The sequence below is a fragment of the Sus scrofa genome, chromosome 9 (genome assembly GCF_000003025.6).
Source record: "Sus scrofa isolate TJ Tabasco breed Duroc chromosome 9, Sscrofa11.1, whole genome shotgun sequence".
NCBI lineage: Eukaryota > Metazoa > Chordata > Mammalia > Artiodactyla > Suidae > Sus > Sus scrofa.
This window is the reverse complement of record NC_010451.4, coordinates 55,836,091-55,861,930: the sequence shown is the minus strand read 5'-3', so window position 1 is coordinate 55,861,930 and position 25,840 is coordinate 55,836,091. Positions and strand designations below refer to the sequence as shown.

The 25,840-nt window shown below is 51.3% G+C and overlaps 1 protein-coding gene across 1 annotated transcript; it reads right to left on the bottom strand.

Annotated features, from left to right (window-relative positions):
- Positions 643-25,154, bottom strand: KCNJ5 (potassium voltage-gated channel subfamily J member 5). The gene is given in 3 exon segments (NM_214225.1): positions 643-1,473; positions 4,530-5,468; positions 24,929-25,154. Coding segments are annotated over 2 exon segments (1,260 nt in total). The 5' UTR covers positions 5,467-5,468; positions 24,929-25,154; the 3' UTR covers positions 643-1,150.

The window sequence follows — 25,840 nt, the reverse complement described above, 5'->3', positions numbered from 1 at the left end:
CAGGGGGCTTGGCACCAGCTGAGAGTCACTCAGCCTGGGCTCGAAGCTGATGCTGCCCTTGCAGGTACCTCTCACCCTGCGCCATTCACATCCAGACTTGGCCTGGGAACGAAGATTGGAATCAGCGACAAATGGCAATGATGCTTATTTAAAGATTCTAGCTGCTTGCCTTTCTCTGTGTCTCTTCCCTCCCTCTTCCTGTTTCAGCTCCGACTGGCTCGCCCTACCCTCAGCTTTCACCCTGGACCACCCCGCAGGCTCTCTGAGGCTGTGCAGGAGAGCACGGTGAAGCTTGGCACTTCTTGGAGATTCCTGGGCCAAAAGCACTAGTGAAGACCCAACTGCTGGAGGCCTCGCTTTGGGGGAGGTGTGGGCACAGTGCGGTTGGGGTGGCCAGGAAGGGACCAAGGGCCACTCTGCATGTATCAGAGGTGCCCTGTGGCCCAGGCCCTGCCTCAGGGTCACCCAAAAGAGAGTGATGCTCCCAGGGCTACCTTTAACACACAGAACACGGCGAGGGAAAACGCACGCCTCACAGATAATGGCAGAGGTCGGCGGGGGCTTTGTGCTCCGTGGCTCTCTAAGTGGGTTATACATTGGGTTCAGGTTTGAAAGGATGTGGCTTGGATCAACTTGAAACCTCAAGGTCTGTGAGCTCCCCCTAGCACCAGCAGGTTGAGCTTCCTGCCCTGAGTCTACAACGAGCCCCGGGATGGTAGGGATTTGGGGGAGGGGGGATGGCCCTCTCTGGGTGTTTGTCCCGGAGGGGCTGCCAGTTGGTCTGTGATACTCAAAGAGAAAGGTGATCCGGGCCAGGTGGCAGAGAGAGATGTGTGAGGACAGAGGCCACTTGTACTTTTCAGTGTGGGGACGCCCCTCCGGCCTGGCCCTCCACCAGTGTGACAGACTGGGAGAGGGGAGGCAGCTGTGTCACAGAGGTCCAGGCAAAAGGCCACCTGCTCGGGGAGGTCTCGAGCTGGGAGGTTCTGGGACTGGGTATATGGCTCCTCCCCACAGAGACATAATGACTCCTGCCCCACCCACCCTCCAAATGGCACATTTAGCCATTCACCGCCTCCTCCCCCCCAGCCCTGCAGTATCTACACTTGTAAGAAGCCGGTGACGGGACGTCATGGGGAGAGTTCAGTCTTCACACTGAGTCCCTGGTCTCCCGGGACCCCCTCAGACCCTCAGGCTCATCCTCTCCTTCCTGCTCAGCCTCTGCTTCCAGCTCTGCTCCAGCACAGCCTCCTGGCAGTGGGGGGCTGGGGAGGTACTGCAGGAGCCGGCCTTCCCGCTTCATTTCTGCCAGCTCCTTGGCACAGCAGCTGGGTGTGTTGGTTTCATAGGTGTCGTGGAAGGTGTTGTAGTCCACCTCGTAGAAACCCTTTTCCAAGGTGAGGACTGGTGTGAATCGGTGGCCCCAGAGCACCTCGGTGTCCATGTAGGAGCTCCGTGCTTGGCAAGTCATGCCTGGGTGAACAGAGAGCACATGTATTAGGAGTGGCCACAGCCATCCATCCATCCATCCATCCATCCATCCATCATCATCCAATCTTTTGTTGAACATTTGTTGAACATCTAACTTGATGCAAAGCATGATGGAGATAGAGAGCTAAATAAGACACGTGGTCCTCGCCCTGAAGGAGCTCAAGATGTGACGGAGGCAGAAAATTAGAAATGAGCAATGCAAGACTTTGGAGTAGGTTCCTGGAGACTGGAGTGGGTACTTCTGGGGTGGCTGGAGCTATGGACATGGTTCCTGAAAATGCGTTAAGTGCTAGAGGCTTGAGATAAGAAAGGAGGCAGGAAAAGGGTTGGAACAAAGATGCCTTCAGAATGACTGAACCCAGAGAAGCAGATAGGTTTTTAGAACACACAGGGGTTGCTTTGGGTGGATTTGCATGTGCAGAAGCCTACACGTGGGTGCGCCTGTGAGCATGCATGCACACGCGCACGCACACGCACACACACACACACACATGCAGCGTGGCCCCTTGATTTGGGCATGCTCTAATGCCTCTGTTCCCTGTCCGCTCAGCCCTCCCATGCCTGTGTTATTTTTAGGTGCTGTTTTCTCTCCAGAGAAGGCAGCTTTGTTTATGGATGAGGAAGCGTCTATGCTCGGGGTCACAGGATGATACTCAATCCTTTGGCCGAGAAAGGTAGGGGCTCGTGCTCTTTGGGAGCTGATGGTGATGCCCGTTCCAGCTCACCACCCCACCTCTCCTCCCCGGTTTGGATCGTCTCTGGCAGGGACCTCAGGGTTGAGGTGCTCTGGTGCCAGGCAATCCCAACACACCCCACACTCCGTGTGCTCTGGTGCCAGGCAATCCCAACACACCCCACACTCTGTGTGCTCTTGGGGTGCTGCCTAGGCCCTGCCTCCCCCTCTGGCGTTTGGCCCATCCTCAGCTCAGCAGAGTTGCAGAGGTACAAGCTAGGCACTGACCAGTCTAGACACAGGCCAGACGCTTGCAGGCTCGGGGGTCTCAGGAAAGAGAGTGGCATGGGACCTCCGTGGGAGCTTTGGGCCTGATCTCCTGGGGTCTTCCTGCCCTTCTTTGGTCCCATCTCTTGGGAGCAGGCAGGGGGATGCCTGTGGCTAGAGACCCTACCTGTGTGCCTGGCAGCCATCTTCCAGCACATCTGGAAAGGGGGGGCAGGCACTGGGCATCACATCTGTTACTCTGTTTCCTCATTTAGCCCCCCCAGTGAGCCTCTGAGGATTATTATCCTAGTTTTGCTGACAGCTGAGCAATCTGCCCAAACTCTCACGGGCAGGCTACCCAGAGCTGTGCTGGTCATACCTCGGCCTGAACTCAAAGCCCGTACGTGGCTCCGTGCATGTGGCTACCGGGCCCTTAAAGTCCTGGAGGTCAGAGCCCACATGGGCAAGTGGTCTCCCTCTCGTCTCCTGGCAGATCCAGGATAACTCAGGTCATGGGAAGGCAGAAGGTCAAGCAGGACCCTGACTTTGAGGAGAGGCCACTAGGTGGCAGTGAGGGTGGTGGGGGCAGTGGTAAGCCACCACCTTCCTGTTGCCCCTACATCTCCGAGCTGACCCCTTCTTTGTGGCCTGGAAGTAGAGCTCTTTTCCCAGAAACTCAGCCTGTGTTCTGATCCAAGCCCAGCACCAAGGGCAGCGTGACCTACAAGCCCCCACCGCTGTTGGAGGAGGATCCCTACCTCCCGACCATCCTTGGTCCCAAGGGATCCCTTGGCTGCCACCATATGCTGCCTGGCCAGGTTCCAGCCCCCAGCAGATGGCCAAGCCAGTCCCTCCGCCCCGGCCCCTGGAGCCTGCTCACACCCTAATTTGTCCCGCTGGCTCCCAAGGGAAAGATCTGTGGCTGCCCCTGGCCGAATCTCCCACCCAGCACCCAGCTTCCCTGGAGGCCAGGAAGGCTTATTTGGCCACCTGTGTGCCAGGCCCCCAAATGTTCTAGGGGGCAGTGTGGTGTGGCAGACAAGCTTTAGCTTTGTAAGTGACAGAGCTGAGTATGAACCCTTCCAGCCGTCTACACAAAGCTGCTTCCACATGTAGGAAATGGGATGGAAGCCAGAACCCCAGTGCTGTTGCCAGATTTGAGAAGTATGTACCATTCTGAGCCCAGGTGAGTTTTCTTGGCATGAGCCTTAGGGCCACAGCTGCTGCTGAGACTCCTGGTGAGGGCAGAGAAAGGAGGGCAGGAGGGGCAGGGGGACCAGAGGCAGGGACAGGGTTTATGGCAGCTCCTCTGCCCGGTCTGGGTGCAGCAGGGGTGCGGGCTCCCTGAGCCCAGTGCAGAGCTCTCAGTGGCTGGGCACTGTTTTCTGCCTGCCCTGTGTTCACAGAGCCCCTCCCACAGGGAAGCCAAGGGACTGCCTGCTCCAGAGGGGCCTACGAGTCTGGGGCACAGGTGTCTCTGGAGGCTTCGATGACTTTGGGGATCCTTGGGTTTGAAAAAGACCCACCCCGTCCTCTCCTCAGGAGGCAGTTCATCACATGTAAAGACACTGCCAAGTCCTACAGTAAGAAACCAGTTCATCTTTGTTTAGCCCTGTGTTTCCCAAAGTTCTTAGATCACAGAACTCTCTCTGGGTGACCCCTGCTCCGGGATGGGAGGGTGGGCAGGCTACACTGTTAGAAACCGATGATGGCTTTGGGGTCCCCAGGCCTTGACCTGCATCCTGGCTTTAGGACTTAGAAGGGCTTGCTCCCAGGCAAATAATTTGCCTGTCTGTCTCCGTTTCCACATCAGTAACTTAAGGACAACTATCTCATGGGCACGTGGGAGGGCCATTCAATGGGCTACTGCTTGTCCAGAGTCTGGAATGAGCCCAGATGTTGGTGGTCTCTGTGCACCTTAGCTGCTCTCATCAGGCCATCTTGAACAGCAATACCACTGCCCACCCCACCCCCCCATCACCTTTTCGGGGTGGGGCTGGTTGAGCGGCCATCTCAAAGCTCCAGATGGAGTCTGGAAGATTCTGGAGTCAGGCCTGAGCTCCAGGCGGGGGAGGGGCCAAGGAGGCAAACATCTTACCCGTTGCCTCCACCATCCCTTCTAGGATGACCACGACCTCGAACTCCTCCTGATTCAGCTGGGCCCTCGACATCTCCCAGAAAGGGCTCTTCTCGTTGATCTCGTGCGAGATGATGAGTGGGGACACCAGGAAGAGGCGGTCGTCCCCCGTGTCGAAGCCCACGTTGATGTCGGTCTGGTTCAGGGGGATGAACTCGCCCTCCTTGGTCTGCCGGGACTTGATGAGCTTGGCGCGGATGGAGGCCTCCACGATGTGGGAGTTGCGGAGATCGCCCACCCGGAACATGAGGCAGAGCTTCTCGTCCCGCAGGGAGATGACGGCGTGGTTGGAGAACATGAGGGTCTCCGCTCTCTTCTTGGGCTGGCTGATCTTCACGAACATGCAGCCCACCATGAAGGCATTGACGATGGAGCCCAGGATGGCCTGCACCAGGAGGAGGACGATGCCCTCTGGACACTTCTCGGTGATCACCCGAAAGCCGTACCCGATGGTCGTCTCGGTCTCGATGGAGAACAAGAAGGCAGACACGAAGCCGCTGAGGTTTTCCACGCAGGGAATCCACTCCTGGTCCCCGACATGGTCCAGGTCGCCCCGGATGTAAGCAATGAGCCACCAGATGAAGCCAAAGAAGAGCCAGGTGACGGTGTAGACCATGGTGAAGACGAGCAGGTTGAAGCGCCACTTGAGGTCCACGAGGGTGGTGAAGAGGTCGCTCAGGTAGCGGTAGGTCTCCTGGACGTTGCCGTGGTGGACGTTGCACTTGCCGCTCTTCTCCATGTAGCGCTGCCGGGGTTTCTTGCCCTCTGCCAGCAGGCGCGTGCGGTCGGTGGCGATGGGGATATAATCGCGGGCCTGTTTGGGAATCTTCTTAGGGTCCCTGGGAGTGACCCCAATCTCCATGTCCTGGTTCATAGCATTCCTGGAATCGCCAGCCATGGCTGGGTACCCCGAATTAAAAAAGACATCATGAGTGAGGTGGACTGTTCTGTTCACAGAAACCCCAAGCTTCAAGGCCACTCTGCTTGCGTGCCCTCAAAGGCCTCTCAGCTAGTGTACAGGGGACATGGGCCAGCAGTGGCCTGGGGGATTCTCAGGGCAGAGACCATATTTTCTCAAATTATCTGCCTATATCTCTGGTGCCTAGTACAGGAAGCTCAATAGTTGTTTGTTGAATGAATAAATGAACACTTTCTACGTGCAAACTCCACATTAAATGTTTAAAGGATTTAAAGCAACCTGGGAGCAATTTAAAAAATAGTCGTTGCAACTGTTTATGTATTTTTTTAATTGGCCCCGCATAGGGCATATGGAAGTTTCCGGGCCAGGGATTGAATTCGAGCCATAGCTGTGACCTACACCACAACTGTGGCAATGCCATCCTCAACCGGCTGCACTGGGGAGGTAGGGATTGAACCCACACATCCTGAGCCACTGCAGTCTGATCCTTAACCCACTGAACCACAGCGGGAACTCTGCAACAATTTGTTAAATGCCTAGTATCTCCCAAGTCTTGTACATGGCCTGTCACTTAACAACCTGTTGGAGTAAGACCTTGTAATGGCTGTTTTTTGTTTTGTTTTGTTGTTTTTTTGTCTTTTTGTCTTTTCTAGGGCTGCTCCCACGGCATATGGAGGTTCCCAGGCTAGGGGTCTAATTGGAACTGTAGCTGCCAGCCTACACCACAGCCACAGCAACACCAGATCCAAGCCTCGTCTGCCACCTACATCACAGCTCACGGCAATGCCAGCTCCTTGGCCCGCCGAATGAGGCCAGGGATCGAACCCGCAACCTCATGGTTCCTAGATGGATTTGTTTCTGCTGCGCCACAACGGGAATTCCTGTAATGGCTGTTGTACAAACGCAGTGTAGCTGGCTCATGCATCATGCTTATTCCTACCGATCTCCCTCCCTCCTTCAAGCTCATCCAGGGCTCAGTTTTGGGTCTTTTCTGTTCCCTGATATATCCCAAGTACCTGGAACATAGCCTGGCACATACTATGTACTCTGAAAGTACACATTGAATAACTGAATGAAATAAATAGGAAGTATGAGTCCCAAAGAGGTTCAGTGACAGCCAGGCTATCAAATAAATAAATAGCAGAGGTGATTTTTAGGCTCTAGCTGGTCAGGCCAAAGTCTATGTTCTTTCCTTTATCCCTCCCTCTCTCCCTCCTTTTTATCTGAAATCTTAGCAACAGACAGAAAGGAAAAAGCTGCCTGTGTCTGATTCATCCTGTGGTCAGTCCTATCGTCTGAGTGGGGAGACTGTGGCCATCTGAACACTGACCAAAATGACAAATTTCTGTGTAGACTCACCATTTTCAATACAGTAATTCCCTGCCCTCTGAGAAATTGAGATGAACAGGGCGTTAATGCCCCGAGGTTTTTGAAAGGGCTATACGATGCGTTTGGAGTCTAGGCCACATAATAAAGAAACGCCCAGAAACCTGTAGTACTCTGTTCACTGTTTTGCTGATATTCTGCTCACACACATTTAAAATGCTCTGAAAGAAAAGGGAACCCTCCTACCCTGTTAGTAGGAATGTAAATTGGTACAATTACTAGGGAAAACTAAATAGAGCTAACTAGCATTTGATCCAGCAGTCCCACTCCTGGGCATGTATCCGGGCAAAACTACGATTCAAAAAGATACATGCACTCATATGGTCATAGCAGCACTATTCATAATAATTAAGACATGGAAACAACCTAAATGGTCATTGGCAGATGAATCGATTACAAAGATGTGGTACATAAACACAGTGGAATACTATTCAGCCATAAAAAAGAATGAAAAGAATGCCATTTGCAGTAACAGAGATGAAACTATAGATTCTCATATTAAGGGAGGTAAGTCAGAAAGAGAAAGACAAATCCCATATGATATCACTTATATGTGGAATCTAAAATATGGCACCAATGAACCTATCTACAGAATAGAAATAGGCTCACAGACATGGAGAACAGACTTGTGGTTGCCAAGTGGGAGGGAGAAGGGACTGGGATGGATGGGGAGTTTGGGGTTAGTAGATGCAAACTACTACATTTAGAATGGATGGGCCGTGGGGCCCTCCTGTACAGCACAGGGAAGTGTATCCAATCACTTGGAATAGAACATGATGAGGGATGATATGAGAAAAAGAATGTATGATATGATATGTATGACTGGGTCACTTTGCTATACAGCAAAAAATGACAAAACATTGTAAATCAACTATACTTTAATTTAAAAAAGAATACAATATTAGATAACATTTAAAACATGCTACAAGGAGTTCCCATCATGGCTCAGTGGTACTGAACCCAACTAGCATCCATGAGGACAGGGCTTTGATCCCTGGCCTCGCTCAGTGGGGTAAAGGATCCGGTGTTGCTGTGAGCTATGGTGTAGGTTGCAGACAGGTTTTGGATGCTTAGTTGCTGTGGCTGTGGCACAGGCTGGCAGCTGCAGCTCTGATTCGACCTCTAGCCTGGGAACTTCCATATGTCACAATTGTGGCCCTTAAGAGACCAAAAAAAAAAAAAAAGTTCCAAGAGAAGTTCCCACTGTAGTGCAGTGGATTAAGTATCCCACTGCTGCTGCTCAGGTTGCTGTGGAGGTGCAACCCCAGCCCAGTGCAATGGGTTAAAGGATCTCCTGGTGCCACAACTGCAGCATAGATCCCAGCTGTGGCTTGGATTCAATCCCTGACCCCAAGAAATTCCACATGTCTTGGGTCTGGCCATTAAATAAAAAATAATAAAGTAAATTGCTTCAAGACTCTGATGAAGCTGGGAAGGACCATGAGAACCTCAGCAGCCAACAGCAACAGCTTCAATTTCTGCCCAGTCTTGAGCCAGACACCCTGCTAAAATATTATATGAGCTCCTTTAATTCTAACCACAGAACTCTGAGACAATACTGTTATCATTCCTCCACAAAGAAAATGAAGCTTGGGTGCTAAGGGGCCGACTTGGGATTTGGATCCAGGTTTGTCTGACTCCAGCCCCTACCAGGCTACGGTCTGCAGACGTTGAGGTTCTGAGGCTCAGGCTTAGACTGATGAGTTGCCCCTTCCAGAAAGTTCTAGGTGCTTCTAGTCCTGGGGATGGTATCATCCAGCCCTTCTTCTTCTTCTTCTTCTTTTTTTTTTTTTTTTTTAGGGCCATACCCATGGCATGTAGAAATTCCCAGGCTAGGGGTTGAGTCAGAACTGCAGCTGCCAGCCTACACCACAGCAGTGCCAGATCCAAGACATGTCTGTGACTTACACCATAGCACAAGGCAACGCTAGATCCTTAACCCACTGAGCGAGGCCAGGGATCAAACCCGCATCCTCATGGATACTAGTCGGGTTCTTAACCAGCTGAGCCACAACGGTAACTCCCTTCTTCATCTTGAAAACCAAGTTCTTAATTTCACAGGTACTCCCCTTCCCAGGAAACTGCATGCCTGAGAGAACATGCTGGACAAACATTCTATAAACCACCAGCCCACTGCCTCGTTGATTGAGCGAGGAAGCTGTCTCCCAGCACGGAGAGACAGACCTTTCCTCTGCTGCCTGGGTAGCTGCAGCCATGTCAAGGTAACCTTTAAAATATCATCTTGAAGGGTCATAGGAAGCACCATTTGTCTCAGACATCCGATGGCCATTTCCCATCCTGCAGAGGCCACCTGCTCCCTGTCCCCCGCACGGCAGATACAAAGATAAATGAAAGCAGGAGGGAAGGGTGGGTGCAGCTTTGCAGAATCGCAGCACGATGCTGCTCTGCCCCAGCTAGAAGACTGTTTATTGAAAACTTGACCAGAGATGCCCAGAAATGGGGAGCGAGGCTGCTGATCCTGAGGCTCTGTGTGCTGCTGGGGACCCCACCCATTGGAACCCAGATGGGGGTTCTGTTCAGGATGCTGACCCGGACACTCCCGCCTCTGATGTTGGGCGGGGGCGGCGGGCTCAGTGCCAGCGAGAATGAGTCACTAGCCAAGGTGCCCGGAAAGCACATCCCCTGCCTCTGCTGAAAGCAGCTTTCTCCTGATTTTCTGCACTGTTTCCTTCTTTATTTTTAAACATACTTTCATACATTCTTGTAGGAGAGGGCCTTGTTCTGTACTGGAAACGGAAAAAGGTTTTCTGGGACACCTCAGCCCGGATCTGAAGGCTTTTTGTATCTAGCAGAGAAGGGAAAGGGGCTTGCCTCTGACTTGATACTGGCATGCTGGCACCTGTTCTCCAGGTGAGCTGGACACCTGCATAGACCATCACTCACTCAATCCAGGATGAGATCTGGATTCCAGCTCAGCCCCCACCACGCGTGCTCTGGGAGCCAAAGGAAGACGATCTTAGCTTTCTTTGCCTCAGTATACCCCACCGTAAACCTCAGATAATACTGTCCATTCCTCCAAGCCCAGGGAGCCATTATGGGGAAGCAGGGCAAAATATATGAAAATAAACAAAAGTAGGAGTATAAATGTAAATATTTGCAAACTGTCCTTGAATTAAAAGATGATGCAATGTCACAAGAACCCTCTTTAGGAGAGGAATACAGAGGCAGGCAGCATTAATTCAAGGTGACTGGCAGGGCAGGTGCCAGGCATGGCGCCTCTACTGCCTAGATTCCGCCTAAGAGTAAGTGCATTGCCCACCCTAGAAATCTTGGCCTTCTGTGCTGTGGGCCCATCAAGTCAAAAGAGTTTTCAGGGACAATGAAGATGAGCGTTAATCAGGTTTTCCAGATCCGTTCTATTAATTTATGCATCTATCCAGCCAGCACGAATTAAGGAGCTATTATTGTCCAACTCCTGTTCTAAGGGCTGGTGATAAAGCAGTAAGATGACCACAGACCCAGGCCTTGTAGAGTCTGCATTCTAGCTTTGCCTCTTTGAGCCCCGGAGACTGTGTGGGACCGTTCGTGGAGAGAGGGACAGGGAGGAAGCTTTGGCCTGGCCAAGGCCAGCCGAGTGTGGGAGCTGTTGTCTGCAGGGCCAAGGAAAGGCCCTGACTTGAGCAAATCCTATTAAATCTCATCAAGCCCAACACGGCTCCTCATCTTTTATCCTTTCCTGTGACCCTGAATGGACAGCTGTGCTGAGACGCAATTAAAGCTCTTGGGAAAGACAGAGCTTCAAGTCCAGCAAAGTGGTTTCATCTCTTTGATACAGAAACACAAGTGGGGAAAGCCTCGAATGAGGCAAAATCGAAGGCAGCTGGATTTTAGGTGACGCTTTAGTGAATCTGACATCCATTTAAATGGGCCTTTGCATTAAGAATTCTGAAAAACATCGCCTCCTCCCACCGTGAGGAAAACTCTGTGTTGGGGAGGCGGAGGTTGCTTTAGAAAGTCATGGACGTAGCAGCTTGATAGGCACTGCCCTTGGGGGCCAGCAGGGCTTCTTGAAGGGAGCCCTGGCCGGGGAGTCTTGTCTCAGACTCAGTTCCCTACTGCGAAATGGGAACAGCAGACATCCTTGGAGATTCCCTCCTTTCTCTCTTAGCTGTGCTGGGTCATGTTTCCTGAGATTAGGGATATGGGGTGCGGTTGGAGGAGGAGTAATGGAGGGGGTATATTTATATCTAAGACTGAGGGATTTGTATCCTGTTCTACAGGAATCTAGACCACTTACCACTTAAATGTGAAAAGACTGGTTGGTGAATAGGCTGCGCCAATGCCCCCAAAGACCCTCAAGGTGAGCAGGGGGTACAAAACATCTAATCAGTAGAGTGCATTCTAGGAACTGAGAGGACTCGTGGGAATAGGCGGAATTCTTGGGGTCCTCAGGATTCCTGCCCCTAACTCTCCCTGCACACCCCCTGGGCCGGCCTCCTCTCTCCCGTGATTGGCTTTGTTCTGGCACAGTTGACGCTAAGAAAGGCAGGTCCTCTGGGCTGATCCAGACCTAGTCAGATGAGCCCTTAAAAGGACGGGGCTTTTCCTAAAGCAGGAGATTAGAAGCGGGAGAGGAACTAGATGGGACAGGCATTCCCTTTGCTGGCTTTAAAGTTGGAGGGGGGATGCAGCAGGGAATGTGGGTGACCCCTAGAAGCTGAGAACAGCCAGCAAGGAAACATAGATTTCAGTCCTACAAGCACGAAGAACAAAATTCTGCCCAAACCACAGGAGTTGGAGGAGGACCCAAGCTCCAGAGGAGCTGCAGCTGCTGACCCCAGGGTTTTAGTCTCATGAGACCCCAAGGGGAGAATGTAGACCAGAGGTGCCTGGACTTCTGACCTGCAGGACTGTGAAAGACAACATCATATGCTATCCCTTACATGTGGAATCTTAAAAAAAAAAAAAAAAAAAAAAAAAAAAGGATACAAATGAACGTATTTACAGAATGGAAACAGATTCACAAACTTTGAAAAAACTTTTGATGGGAGTTCCCGTCGTGGCTCAGCAGAAAAGAATCCGACAAGTATCCATGAGAATGCAGGTTCGATCCCTGGCCTCGCACAGTGGGTTAAGGATCCGGCATTGCCTTGGTGTAGGTTACAGATGTGGCTCAGATCTGGCTTTTCTGTGGCTGTGGTGTAGACCAACGGCTACAGCTCCAAATTGACCCTTAGCTTGGGAACCCCCGTATGCTGTGGGTGCAGCCCTAAAAAGACAAAAAAAAAAGAAAAGAAAAGGAAGGAAGGAAGGAAGAAAAGAAAGAAAGAAAGGGAGAAAGGAAGAAAGAAAGAGAAAGAAAGGAAAGAAGAAAGAAAGAAAATTATGATTACCAGAGGAGAGGTGGTGGGTAGGGGGATGGACTGGGGGTTTGGGGGTGGCATATGCACACTGAGGTATATGGAATGACTGGCCAACAGGGACCTGCTGTATAGCACAGGGAACTCTACCCACTATTCTGTGATAATCTATGTGGAAAAAGAATCTGAAAGAGGATGGATGTGTGGACATGTACAGCCGAATTACCTTATTGAAGAGCAGAAATTAACACAACACTGTATATCAGCTATACGTCAATAAAACTTTAAAAAAAGAGAAAAGAAACCGTGAGCTGATCAATGGGGTTGTTTTAAGCCAGTGAGTCTGTGGTTAGATGTTACAGTAGAGATTTAAAAAAAAAAAAAAACCTACCATAGACGGGGAAGCAGGTGATGAAAAGTGAGGCATCAGATTATCCAGCTTGCTCTTTGACTTCTGGGGAAGTGACTTTTCTAAGCCTCAATTACTGTGCAAAATGGAGATGACAATAGTGCCAGCCAGAGAGGGAACGCTGCTGTGACAATGAAAGGAAACGTGTGTGCACAGTGCATGCGTGATGGGAACTCTCCTGAGGGGCAACTCTGTTATCCTCTGCTTCGGGGTGGGGGTGGGGAGAGCCGAGGAGGTAGGAGACCTTCAAGCATCAAGGACGAGGAAGGAGGACCCCTGGGGCCCTGTGCCTGCCAGGCCAGCCCTGTGCTGCCACGTGGCTTCTTTCATTTACTCCTTCAAGAGGGGCCTCATCTTCTGTCTTCCATTTACAGAGGGGGAAATGAGAGGAGAGCTAAGGGATGTGTCCAGGGTCACATAGCCTGGTCATCAGGCCAGTCTCCATGCTGGATGCCCACTGTGATCAGCTGGGAGCTGGACTCCATGCGGATGCCCAGGTCACATGCCCGGAGGGTCTGGCCCAGGGGGTTCCGATGGGCCCCGGAGACTGAGGAGCCCTGCTCTTTTTTTCTGCCTTCAAGGGGCTCACAGGAATGATAGGGACACACAGGCCATCGGTGCAATAGAGATGGACAGAGGGTTCAAGACTCAGTTCTTTTTTTTTTTGTTGTTTTTTTAATAGCCACACCCGCAGCATGTGGAAGTTCCTGGGCCAGGGATTGAATCCAAGCCAAAGCTGAGGCAATGCTGGATCCTTTTAATCCACAGTGCTGGGGATCAAACACGTGCCTTCACAGTGACTCAAGCCACTGCAGTTGGATTCTTAACCCATTGTGCCACAATGGGAACTCCTAAGGGTTTTTTTTTTGTTTTTGTTTTTGTTTTTTGCTTTTTAGGGCCACACCCGTCGCATATGGAGGTTCCCAGGCTAGGGGTTGAATTGGAGCTATAGCTGCCGGCCTATACCACAGCCACAGCAATACCAGACCCAAGCCGCATTTGTGACCTACACCACAGCTCATGGCAATGCCAGATCCTTAACCCACTGAGAGAGGCCAGGGATCGAACCCTCAACTTCATGGTTCCTAGTTGGATTCGTTTCCGCTGCGCCACAGTGAGAGATCCTTAAGGTGCGGTTCTTGATTCAGCTTGGCCTGAGTGGGTGAGGAAGAGTCAGGAGAGACTTGGAGGAGAGGGTACACAGCGAGTGGGCTGAGGTGAGCCTTCCTAACACAGGATGCAGGAGCGGGCAACTCTCAAAGCTCATGTACGGAACTCCCATTCCAGGCCATCTCCACGCTGGGTGCTTTTCATGCATTGTCTCATTTAATGCTCAGACAGCTCTAGGAAGTCCATCCTAGCAGCCTCACGTACAGACCACAAAAGCAGAGTGTTAGTGACTTGCTCATGGCCGCTCAGTGATTAAGTGACAGGCCAGGCAGGTCTGACTCAGAAGCCTCTGAATGCAGCTCTGGAACACCTGGCCCAGGAGCCAGTCTACGACGCAGCCTGATCTATGAGTGGAAGACAATTCATGCTTTACTGCCAGGCTTCCCTTGGTGCCCAGGCTGCTGCACAGAGCTGGGGCTGTCCCCCACCTCTGGGGGGGGCTGGTATCTTCCCACCGCCCTCCCGCTTTCCCACTGAGCTAACCCCCACCCCTGCCCTGTTTGTGTTTACAGTTCCTCCTGGACTTTTTCTCATCACAGCAATACTTGCTCACACAGGTGCCTAATTGCTCCAAGGAGACAGAATGTCCACCAGCCAACATCTGGTACCCTGGTGTAATCACCGAGCATCTTCTTCACTCCCAGAAGCATCACTGTGTGGACATGAGGGCCTTTCCCAAGGCAGAGACCACCAAATGGCTGCCACCAAACTCACCCTGGGTGACCCTGGCTGGACTTCCCTTCATCCCAGGAGTGGGGTGGACACCTGTCCCTCCCGGGCAGCGTGTGCCTGCTGTAATAACCAGAACCCAGGAGACTGGTACCAAACTCTGCTGGCAGATAGTGAGGCTGGTGAACAGAGCTGCTGCTTCTACCAACACAGACACACTGCATGTGCCTGTTGATCAGACAGTGTGCTTTCTCTTCTTTTTCTTCAAATATGAGACTTCTCACACCTTCATTTCCATATTTTTGATAAACAAAAGATTTTAAAAGATGTGATTCCTATTCTAGCAGATTCTAGGAAGAGCAGTTATAGGAACACAGGGTAAACGCAATCACAACTTGCTCTGCGTTTTGGGAATACGCTAGGGAGCAGCGGGGACTGAGGTGAGCAGAGTCCACAAGGTAAAGGGGGGCAGGGTTACTGGCTCTAGTTCATTATTGTCATGCAAGAATGTGGAGCTGGTGCTTCCAGATCTTCCACTTTCTTTTTCCAGAAAAGCTAGAAATGAAGACTTCCAGACATACAATTTCTTTTTTTTTTTTCCCCAATGTTGAAAACTAATTCAACAATTTTTGAAACACCGAGCTAGCCAAAGAAAATATATCTGTGAGTCAGATTCAGTCTGTCAGCTGCCAATTATACTTCTGGGCTCCGAGTTGAAGAGAGGCTCTTTCCCCACATGGACAGGTTGGCTTGTACTTTGAGCGATGCCGAGCATGGTATTGGGTTGTGGTGATGCCAGTAAATTCTCCTCGGAGCTTTCCTGTTTGCACTAATGAGTCTGCCAGGAGCTCAGCCTGTCAACCCTCAGTACAGAGGAAGCCAGGAAGCCCATCCCGGACTCACCTGAGAGCAAAGAGACGGGGAAGTGGGCTGCAGGCTCGGTTTCATGGTCCTAACCAACCCTGTCTCCCCTTCCACAGCCCTGTCCCCCCCCTCACCCAACCTCCCCTGTGGTGCAGGCGGCCACCATGCCTCCGCTTCTCACAGGGCCTCCTCTACCCACCTGGCTTCTCCGTGCAATGATGCCCCTTGCAAATGTGCTACTGGAAGCATTGGGTCCTCCATGTCACTGAGGCTAGAAGTGGTTCCCAGTGGGAAGAAAAAAGGTGGAGGGAGCACCCTGGGGGGTGGGGAGGGCTGCCAGGCCAGGAAAGAGGTGGGTCAGATCACCTCCCAGGCTGTTTCTGGCTCGGATATAATGGATGCTGATTACCAAGCATCAGAGGATCCTGGACTAAGAGGGTGGGGGCCTCTGTGAGAGGCGTGGACTGAACCCCAGGTGCCAATTTGTGCCCAGGATGCTCCTTGCTATCACAGGCTCACAAAGGCTCAGAGAACATGTGCTCCTTTTAGCCCTATTCCAGGCTGAACCCCCCAGAGAAAGGGCTCTGCTGAGGCCTGCCACAGCCAAAGTCGGCACCCCTCCATCTGGTATGCAAAACTGTCCCTGGCTGCATGAGGGGAACATGTGCCAGCAGAAGGGTGAGGCACTCTCAGTGGAACATGGAGCTGGGACCCTGTGGCTGGAGGAAGAGGCTGTGCAGGGCGGCACCCTTCATCACTGTGAGGTCCCTGCGCCCTATGGTCCTGACTGCTGAGATGCTGAGGTCGCTGCCAGGGAGCCGCTGTGTAAGGTGGCAAGGAGGCTTAGGGGATGAGGGACCTGCTGTGTCCAGCTATTCAGAATGACCTTCCCTGGGGAGCCACAACCGACTCCCAGGTCCACCTGCTCAGGCATCCTGTGGCTCCATCCTGGGATGCCCTTGAGTCTGGTCCCTCAGCTGGGTGGTGTTATTGCTCAGAGCAAAGTCAAGGTGGGGGTTTGGATGCAGGGCTGCGGCTGCTCCCAGAGTGGGTCAGCTGTCCCTAGGTTTGACTTGGACATGCCCTGAACAGAGCAAGCTTGCTAGGGGCATCTATCTCCTGTGCTGCTCCCCCAGACCCTTTGCACTCACTTTGCTTTTGTCTTAAACACGTGTTCAACTTATTTCCCGCACAGAGTTATGCTGATTTATTTATTTTTCTTTATGGAAGAGCCCTGGAAGTGAACTATGTGTGTGTGTGTCTGTGTGTGTTTGTTCTCTTCTCTGAACCAGGTGCCTATGTCTGTTAACTCATCTAATCATCTTGACAACACTGGGGCATAAGTGCAATGTGCCCATTATACAGATAAGGAGACTGAGACTCAGAGAAGGTAGGTCATATGGCTGGGAAGCAGCAGAAACTGCTTGCTCTGACACTGGGCTGACTCTAGAACCCAGCACTTCCAGTCTTCCACTTGACATCCTTCTAAGTCCAGAGTCCCAGACCGAGTGTGACCTTGGTCTTGAATTATAAGCCTCCTGGCCATATACCTTGCCTTGAATCACATGTCACTCCATAGGTCCCTACCTTGGGTCTCTTTCCTGTGTAAAAGCTGGAAATAGCCCCAGGAAGCGGGGTGTCAATGAAATACCTGTCCTTTTATCAGGAAAATTCTATCTCACTGAATACCAGTAAAAGGCACTCAGCCACCAAATCTGAATTGTTACCCATGGTTACCCATAGGTATGAGGTATGAAATGACATCAGTATTATTACTATACGGAATTATTATGAAATAATAATCTTAATTGGCACCTCTGCAGGGGGTGGCCTTTCAGAACTCTTGGATTGGTTCATGAGAATCCTCTTATCTCAGTCTCACTTTATAGTTTTGTTTTGTTTTTTAATCTTTTTAGGGCTGCACCCACAGCATATGGAGGTTCCCAGGCTAGGGTTCGAATTGGAGCTCTAGCTGCTGGCTGCTCCCACAGCCACAGCAATGTGGGATCCGAGCCATGTCTGTGACCTACACCACAGCTCATGGCAATGCCAGATCCTTAACCCACTGAGGGAGACCAGGGATCGAACCTGCATCCTCATGGATGCTAGTCAGGTTCGTTTCCCCTGAGCCCTGACGGGAAATCCCTCACTTTACAGTTGGCTTGCAGTCCAAGGACAACTGGTTGACTCACTCCCATGATGATGACACTATAGACACAGAAACGCAGTTGGTGACGTTTGGGGTAATACCAGCACTGGAAGATTTAACAATAGGTCCAGAAGGTGGTTTCACAGAGAAGGGACCGGTCGGTGCCAAAAAGGTAAACCCGGGCCCTCAGAGCCTCAGGCAGCCCAGACCAAGCTACACACTAGGACCGCCTCCTCACAGGAGTCTCTAAGGCAGGGATAAAGCCTCGTGCGTTATTTTTTGGTATCTGGAGAGAAACACGAACCTTATTTGAAGAGCTGTGGACGAATCCTATGCTGACTTTGTCATGAAAGGCACAAGAACACTGGGAGTTCACAGTACAGATAAAAAGCAAGGACAGAGGATGAAACGGCATTCCACTGAAGGGCTTTTAAAGACAGCTCTTGTCTGAAAGGAGAGCAGACAGCCCCGGCTTTTGCCTGTGGAGTTCGATTCTTGGGAGGAAATATAGAGATGAAAGACCATTTTAATGGTCTTTCAGAGATCTATTTGAATATATCTAAGTGAGTCCAAATACACTCACTAATTTTTAAAAGGGTAAACATCAGGCCGAATTTGAGGTATGAATTATGGAACCGAAAGGCCTCATCACAGGTACTTCTCAAGAAATTTAGCATCTTATAAGTACCTAGTTCTTGAGCAGTACATCCGTGGAACAGGCCTGCAAGCTTGTGACCAAGGTTCCCAACCCGTTTGGCTCCCATCTGCTTAGGATGGAACGTTGTGTTGCCCTGCCTGGTGGACTGCTGCGGCTCCTTGTGGGTCCTTGCATTTATGCATCCTAACACTCAGCCAGGGCTTACCCGCCACAATCCAGATCCACCCTCCCAGCCCCCCGACAGAAGATGTATGAAAAATCACGAATCAAAGGGCATGAAAATCAAATTAATTCATTTTCCATTTTCCCCACATTTATATCTGTCTATCCAGTACTTTTCCCTTTAAGCCGGCTATCTCTCTGAAAGCAAAAGCGTTATAATACCTTCTCTTCATTATAACCATGCCCTGTGAGCATGAATCCTGCATTAAATAATAAAGGAGATTAATAATTACATCAAAATGAAAAACCACTTGTTTCCTCTCTATATCCCCAGGGACCAATTTCCTGGGCTGGTGCCAATTTATCAATGACAATCAGAGACTATGGCATAGGAGGAGGGCAGAGAAGCCCGAATCAAGAAAGCAAGATAATGTGAATACAAATGGACTTTCATACAAGCGAAAAAGATGGGATGGTGACAGAAGGTAAGGGAATCCGTGAGAGAGGACCAGAGACTGAGCATGATGGGTAAACTCCAAGTAATTCTAGCAGAAGCCCACTGGGACTACCGTGCACCAGACTGCATGCTGGATGCTTTGTCTGTCTTGACTATTTGATCATTTCAGAAAGATGTGAGACAGACGCTGCGTCCCCAACCATAGATGAAGAAAGAGAGGCACAGGGGAGAGTGAGGAAACCGCCCCCAAACTAGGGTTGTGGGTCTGGACTTGAACCCAGGTCCACTGGCCCTGGGTAAGGAAGGAAAATTGCATCCTCCCATGAGATACGATAAAGAGGAATACGACAAATGTGAGAGCAACAGTGACCAGGAGAAGCCGAGAGAATCCGAGAAAGAGGACACGAGTGAGAGTGAGGGGCTGAGCATGAAAGGAGGTTAAGACCACAAAGGGTGAAAAGAAAAAGGCACAGAGAGTTGGAAAGAAGAAAAGAAGGAACAGAGAAAAGACTCATCAAGCGAAGGGCAAGAAGTCTGTCTTATCTGATTTTGCTATGCCATTACACCCATTTGACAGAAAGTAAAATGTAGGTCTGGGGAACTGCGAGATACTCCCAAGGTCACAGAGTTCGTTCATGGTAAATCAAAAAGAACTGTGTTGGAATTCCCATCGTGGCTCAGCAGTTAACAAACCCGACTAGCATCCATGAGGGCGCAGGTTCCATCTCTGGCCTTGTTCAGTGGGTTAAGGATATGGCATTGCTGTGAGCTGTCGTGTGGGTTGCAGACGCAGCTCAGATCTGATGTTGCTGTGGCTGTGGCTGGCAGCTGCAGCTCTGATTCCACCCCTAGCCTGGGAACCTCCATATGCCGCAGGTATGGCCCTAAAAAGACAAAAAACAAAAAACAAAACAAAACAAAAAAACTGTGTTAACTACAACATGCCAGTGGAAGAAACCAAAGAACATCTAAAGAAACAGAGACACACTATGCTCAGGGATGAGAAGATGCAACACAGTAAAAAGGTCAGTTCTCCCCAAACTGATGTGTAGATTTCATGCTATTCTTATCAAAATCCCATGAGATTTTTTGGTAGCTACAGAGAAGATTATTCTGAAATTTATGTAGAAAGCTAAAGGAACTAGAATAGGGGGAAACAGTTTTGAAAAAGAATAAAATGGAAGAAATCATCTTTATTTCACAACTTACAATGCAGGTAGTGACCAGGACCACGTGGTTTTTTGAGCCCCCTTGGGAAGGCTTCCCTGGTCCTCCTGGATGCTCTGCATCTCTTGGTGCTTCCTGATGCTGTGATGTGTCCATGGGCACATCTGTCCCTCACCCCGACTCCCAGTCAGTCCTCTGAGACAGCTGGGGGCAGGGCAGGCAGGGTGTGTGTATGACCTAACCTTCTATTACAAGTTCCTACACAAGATCTGGTCCATGACAGGAGCTCCATACACATTTTTAAAGGAGTACATAAGTGACTTCTTAAGTTCATCCCATAAAAGTCACTTTCCTAAGTGACTGAGGCAACGGGATGGAGGACCAGGGGGCTTTCACTCCCTTAGGTCCAGGGGCACTGGCTGTCACAGCCTAGTTGGTAAGGTCCCTTGACCCTGGGCACCTGTTATCCCTGCTGGATGGCAGCTCCCTGGGGCAGAGGCAGCACCTCGTCCCTGCTGCTCTTGTGACCCTCCTCCCGGCCAAGCTCTGTGCATCAGCGTTCAACAGTCCGGTCTTGGGAGGAGAGAGACTGAACACACGATGCAGGGCACAGGTTCGGCTCCCAGACAGCTCTTCCCTTTGCCCCTCTTGTCCTTTATGAGCAGCAAGAAATCAAAGATGATGGCCTTAGGGTCTACCTGACTTTAAGTCTGGGAGCCTGAAATGTGAGAGCAGAGATGGGGTGGGCAGCACACGCAGCCCCAGACATCCAGGTCTCGGCAGATGAGGATGAGGGGCTGAAAGGTTGTCCTTGTCACAGTCTCCACCCACCCTGGTGCCTTTTCACCCCCACCTCCACCAGCCTCTCTGGCCACCATATGGGTTGACCCTTGGTGACCAGGAAGTGCCATTGCCACCTGCCAAACTGGTCAGCAATCCCTGACCTCTGCGCCTCAGCCTGCTCTGGTCTGGAATGATGATGGAACTGAACACTGACACACCAGCCGGGATCTCCAGGGTCATGTGTCAAAGTCTGGCTCTGACATTTAGCTCAACACAGCCGTTGGCAAGTGTCGCTGCCGTCCTGGGCTCTGTGGCCGAGAATAGCTCACTTATCAGAATGTCAAGGTAGGAGGAACTGGATAAGCCGAACGGCCCTGGCAGAGGCCACTACTCGGTCCCCTGGCAGCCTGGGTTCAGGAAGGGGAGACTGTCCCCTCTGAGGTAAAATCATTTCAGAGAAAGTCACTCCAGGGGTCTCAGAAAAATACATTCAGGATTCCCTCCGCCCCCCAAATATCTGTCTACAATGCTTTGCGTTTTGAACTCCCATTCTCCTTATCTTGTCTTTAGGACAAATAATTCCTCCATGGCCGACCACAGCCTCCTAGACAACTGAAGATGGGCCTCGGCTCTCAATAGCCAGGCTGGAGCTCAGCCACAGTGAGCATTTAATCTAAAAATGGCTCCTTTCCACCACCTAATCCATTCCCGAGCCCTGCTCTTCTCCCCATCACTCTCCCATCTGCAGCCAAAATATTCAACAGGATTGCTCAGAAAGCGCAGACTTTTGCTAATTCTCCTAAGTGGGAAACATATAACCCTCCCTGCGCCAATGATCACATTTCAAGTTTTTCAAAAATTAAATATTGCCACACATGCTAGGAGAGCATATCAATGGTTGCAGAACTAATTTAAAAACAAAATAAAACAGAGGTAGACCCAGTTTTCAAGTACGTGAAGGCACAGAACACTGCTGGGGGTTTGGACCCCAGGAAGCCCTGAGAGCCTGGCCAGTTGTGGAGCAAACAGGAGAGAGGACAGGATGGTAAGCTGGCACTTCCTGCCCCTTGTACTTCAGGGCAGCATCCTCATCGGCCACTGGAGCACCTCTGGTGTCTCCTGGACCGGAAACCAGGGGCGCTGGCAAAAAACTCTCAGGGGGATCTCACGACACAGCCTTGATGGGGAGAATTCGGGTGATTGAGCCACACTGATGCTGCTGGACCCACAGAAAGAAGAGCTCTGCCTGGCTTGGTACGAGTCTGAAGACTGGGGAATCCCAATGGGATCTGACTGCCAGAGGAGGCAGGGGGGCCCCAGGGATGCCCCCGTAACATAGATGACTTAAACAAGGAAGGCTGCTGGGGGATGGCCAGCAGAGGACAGGAGGCTCTGGGTCTGAGTGATGCTCTTTCTGTTGGAGAGCTGGGCCGTGGATCCAGAACCTAGTTTGGGGGGACAAATAATTCCTCCATGCCTTTGTGGAAAGCACAGACCATTTCTCTGCAGGCTGTTTCCTTTTTCAGTGGTGGCCCTGGTGCTCTTCTAATGATTTATGCTGTTGTAACAATTTATTTTTTTTAAACTTCTTTCTTTTTATTTATTTTTCTTTTCTTTTCTTTTTGTCTTTTCAGGGCTACATTCAAGGCATATGAAAGTTCCCAGGCTAGGGGTCGAATCAGAACAACAGCTGCCAGCCTACGCCACAGCCACAGCAACGCACGATCCAAGCCGCGTCTGCAACGTACACCACAGCTCACAGCAATGCCGGATCCTTAACCCACTGAGCGAGGCCAGGGATTAGCATTCTCATGGATCCTAGTCAGGTTCATTAACCAGTAAGCCACGTAGGGAACTCCTGTTGTAGCAATTTATTATCAATCTCATAATTAATGAATGGAGCCCTGACAAATAATAAACATTTGATAAATGCCCCCAGATATTCCTCCCAAGGTAAGAGAAGACTTGTCTTTTTCTTGCCTTAGGTTCTAGCTCTCTACTCTGTGAACTTGACTTTAGATTGTTTGGGTCCAGGGTGGTGTAGGGCAGGATGAGGCAAGGCAAGGAGGAGTGGTGGGAAACACACTGGGTGGGAAAAGAAAAAACAGAATCTCATCACAAGCATAAAATGCCTACCATCCACAGGAAGTATTCAATAAGTGATGATTTCCCCTAAATTATTGCCAAGAAGCACACCCTCTGCACCCCAACACTTCCTCTCAAGGTGGAGTGAGGCTCTCTCAGGTCTGATCAATAGCTGAAAATCAAAGTCAGGCCAACTAAGCTTCTCAAGTCAGAGCTCAGCCAAGGCCCTTTCTTGCTAATGCCCAAGCCACTGGCTCTGCTTGATTCTCCCACCAGATTCTAGGAAGCCCCCGGGGGCCTTATTCAGCCAGCTGCTGAGATTTACATTTTGGTTTTGAAGACACGTTGTGAAAGTGGAGAGGCCAGAACACCTTCAGAACTTCACACATTGGAAAGACTGGATTTGAAGCCAGAGGACAAACATTTAGACGTTAATGGCTCTCTGGAGTCCTGCTGTGGCGCAGTGGGTTAAGAATCCAATCCCAGCAGCTTGGGTTACTGAATCCAAATGAAGAGGCATGGGTTCGATCCCCGGCCCCATGCAGAGGGTTAAAGCCTTGTCACTGCCGCAGCTCGTATTCAATCCCTGGCCCAAGGAACTTCTACAGGCCATGGGTGCAGCCATAAAAAAAATATATATATATATATATATATATTTTTTTTTTTTTTTAAGGAGTTAATGGTTCTGCCACTTGCTAATGCTCAGGGCTCTCTAATCTTTCTTCTCATCTGTAAAGCGGGTGAGACGGCCACCTCCCTCACAAGGACTGGTGCCCAGCTTAATGTGCATGAATGTGTCCGGCTCTGTGCCTGGTTTATACATATTAGCTTCTTTTCCCTGCCTCTCTCCCACATGGAGAAGTACTTTGTGATGTGTACTCTTAGTGATGAAAAAGAGGTAGCTTTCAGAGCCAGATCCAGGTGAGAATCTCACTTGTGGGAGCTCTCATTGTGACTCAGCTGAAGTCATATGCATGAGGATGTGGGTTCGATCCCTGACCTCACTCAGTGTGTTAAGGATCCAGCATCGCTGTGAGCTGTGGTGTAGGTCACAGACATGGCTTGGATCCTGCGTTGCTGTGGCTGCAGTATAGTCTGGCAGCTGTAGTTCTCATTTGACCCCCAGTCTGGGAACTTCCATATGCCCCAAGTTCAGCCCTAAAAAGGCAAAAAAAAAAAAAAAATGGAATCTCACTTGTAAGCTGTATGCTTCTGTAAGTTACACAGCCTTGCTCAGCTGCACTCTCTCATCGGCAGAACCTGGATGATGAACCTGCTCCAAGAAAAGGATCGGAAGAGAGCAGAGTGTCCTGCACAGTCTGACACAAAGCAGATGTTCACATGCCTGTTGATCTGCTGGGTTTTGAAAGGACCCTCAGGACTGGTGCTGGGCTAGCCTTGCCCAGCCAGGAGCTTGGCACAGACCCCTTGGCCAGAGCTAGTCCAAGGAACCAGCAGTGCTTGGGCTGCCCCAGAACCCGGGGAGGAGAGCCCTGGGTGAGTAGGGGCATCACCGCTCTCCAGGGAGTCACAGGTTTGGGAGCACGGAGTAAGGATGCCATGCCCTTGTTCCCAGCCCTTCCCTTGGAGCTTTGACCCCTGGCCTTTCTGAACAGTTTGAAAGATGTTTAAAGAGATATGGAGGAAGTGACCGGGCAGCAGGAGGGCAGAATTAGCAAGGCCGTGTTTTCCAATTTGGCCAGACTTCAAAGAAAGCAAGATTAAGCCCAGGATCTAAGGCTGGGGGCGGGGGGAGGGGGGAGCGCTGCCCGCCCTGGCTCTCCACGCCCCCACTTGAAGACAGAGCCGCTGCCCAGGGGAACAACGCCCCCCCCACCCCAACCCCACACCACTGATGGGGGTTTTCAGCAGCCGGGGTATCTCTGCTGTAGAACCAAACAGAGACACAGCGATGGTGTTCACAGCCCTCTGAAGGCTAAACTCCTGGCCCAGGGCAGCCTGCTGGCTTTGGGATCTCAGGTTCCCCGGCGGAACTCTGGACCCTCCCCTCCCGAAGCCCTTCCCAGTCTCCGTGGCTCCCAAACCGGCAAGTGCCAGGTAAAAGACAGGTGCCAGGGCAACAGGCACCCTAAGAACACCCGTCCTGCCTTCCAGAACCGGTGAGCTGGGGAGAAACGGAGGAGGAAAGAAGACAACTTACTTGTTGAGATCAGAGCTTCCAAGTCCCACTGATGCTAACTTCCAGGGTGTCCCTGAGAGGCAGTGCCAACGCGTTCAGGGCCCCTGAGGGGACCCTCCAGCCTCAGCCATCACAGCAGCCTTGGACTCTGTCTAGAGTCTTTCCCTGCCCGTGAGGTCCTGTAGGCAGAGGCTTCTAAGCCATCCTGTGTCTTCCCTTGCCAGCCCCCTCCAGTCCCAGCCACTAATCACTCCCTTCCTCTAGCGACAGCGGCCAGAGTCTCCGCTGGCTCGCGCTCCCGCGCTCTCTCTCTCTCGCTGTCTCTTCCTCCCTCCCCTCCTCCCTCCCTCCCTCCCCTCCGCCCTCTTCCCTCCCCAGGTTCTCCTCCCCGTCTGCCCCCAGTACAAAGAATCCCTGTGTAATCAGGTGTAAAAACCGGTGTAAAGGACGACAGGCGAAGCGGTGGGGTGTCGGGGCGGGGCAGGGGTTCCTTGTTAAGTGTTGGGGCGCCTTCAGTTCTGAATGAATGAGAAGGGGAAGGTGGAGAGAGCACCCGGGGAGGGGGGCAGGCATCTCGGTGCTCCCTTCCCCCTGCCCCCTGTCCCTCCGTCCCTCCCCCACCTTCCTGCCGCACCCCCTGGGGGTACTGGGGTGCTTCTGATCGTGCAGGTGACAAGGACGACGCTCTGGGTGCTCTCGCACGCATGTGCAGGTGTGTGAGCGCGTGCACGCGAGTGAGCGCGCCCGCGGTCAGTGGGTGCGGTGCAGCAGAGGAAAAGGAAGAAACTAGGAGAGCAGAAATCTTGGATCAGAGTCTTGAAGGGGCTGCTCAGTCACTCCATGGTGTGTTACCGGTGGCAAATGACAAAATGCAGTTCCTACAGAAGCTGGGGGGCACAGTCTGGGTGCTGGTTCCCCATCCCCAGAGACCCA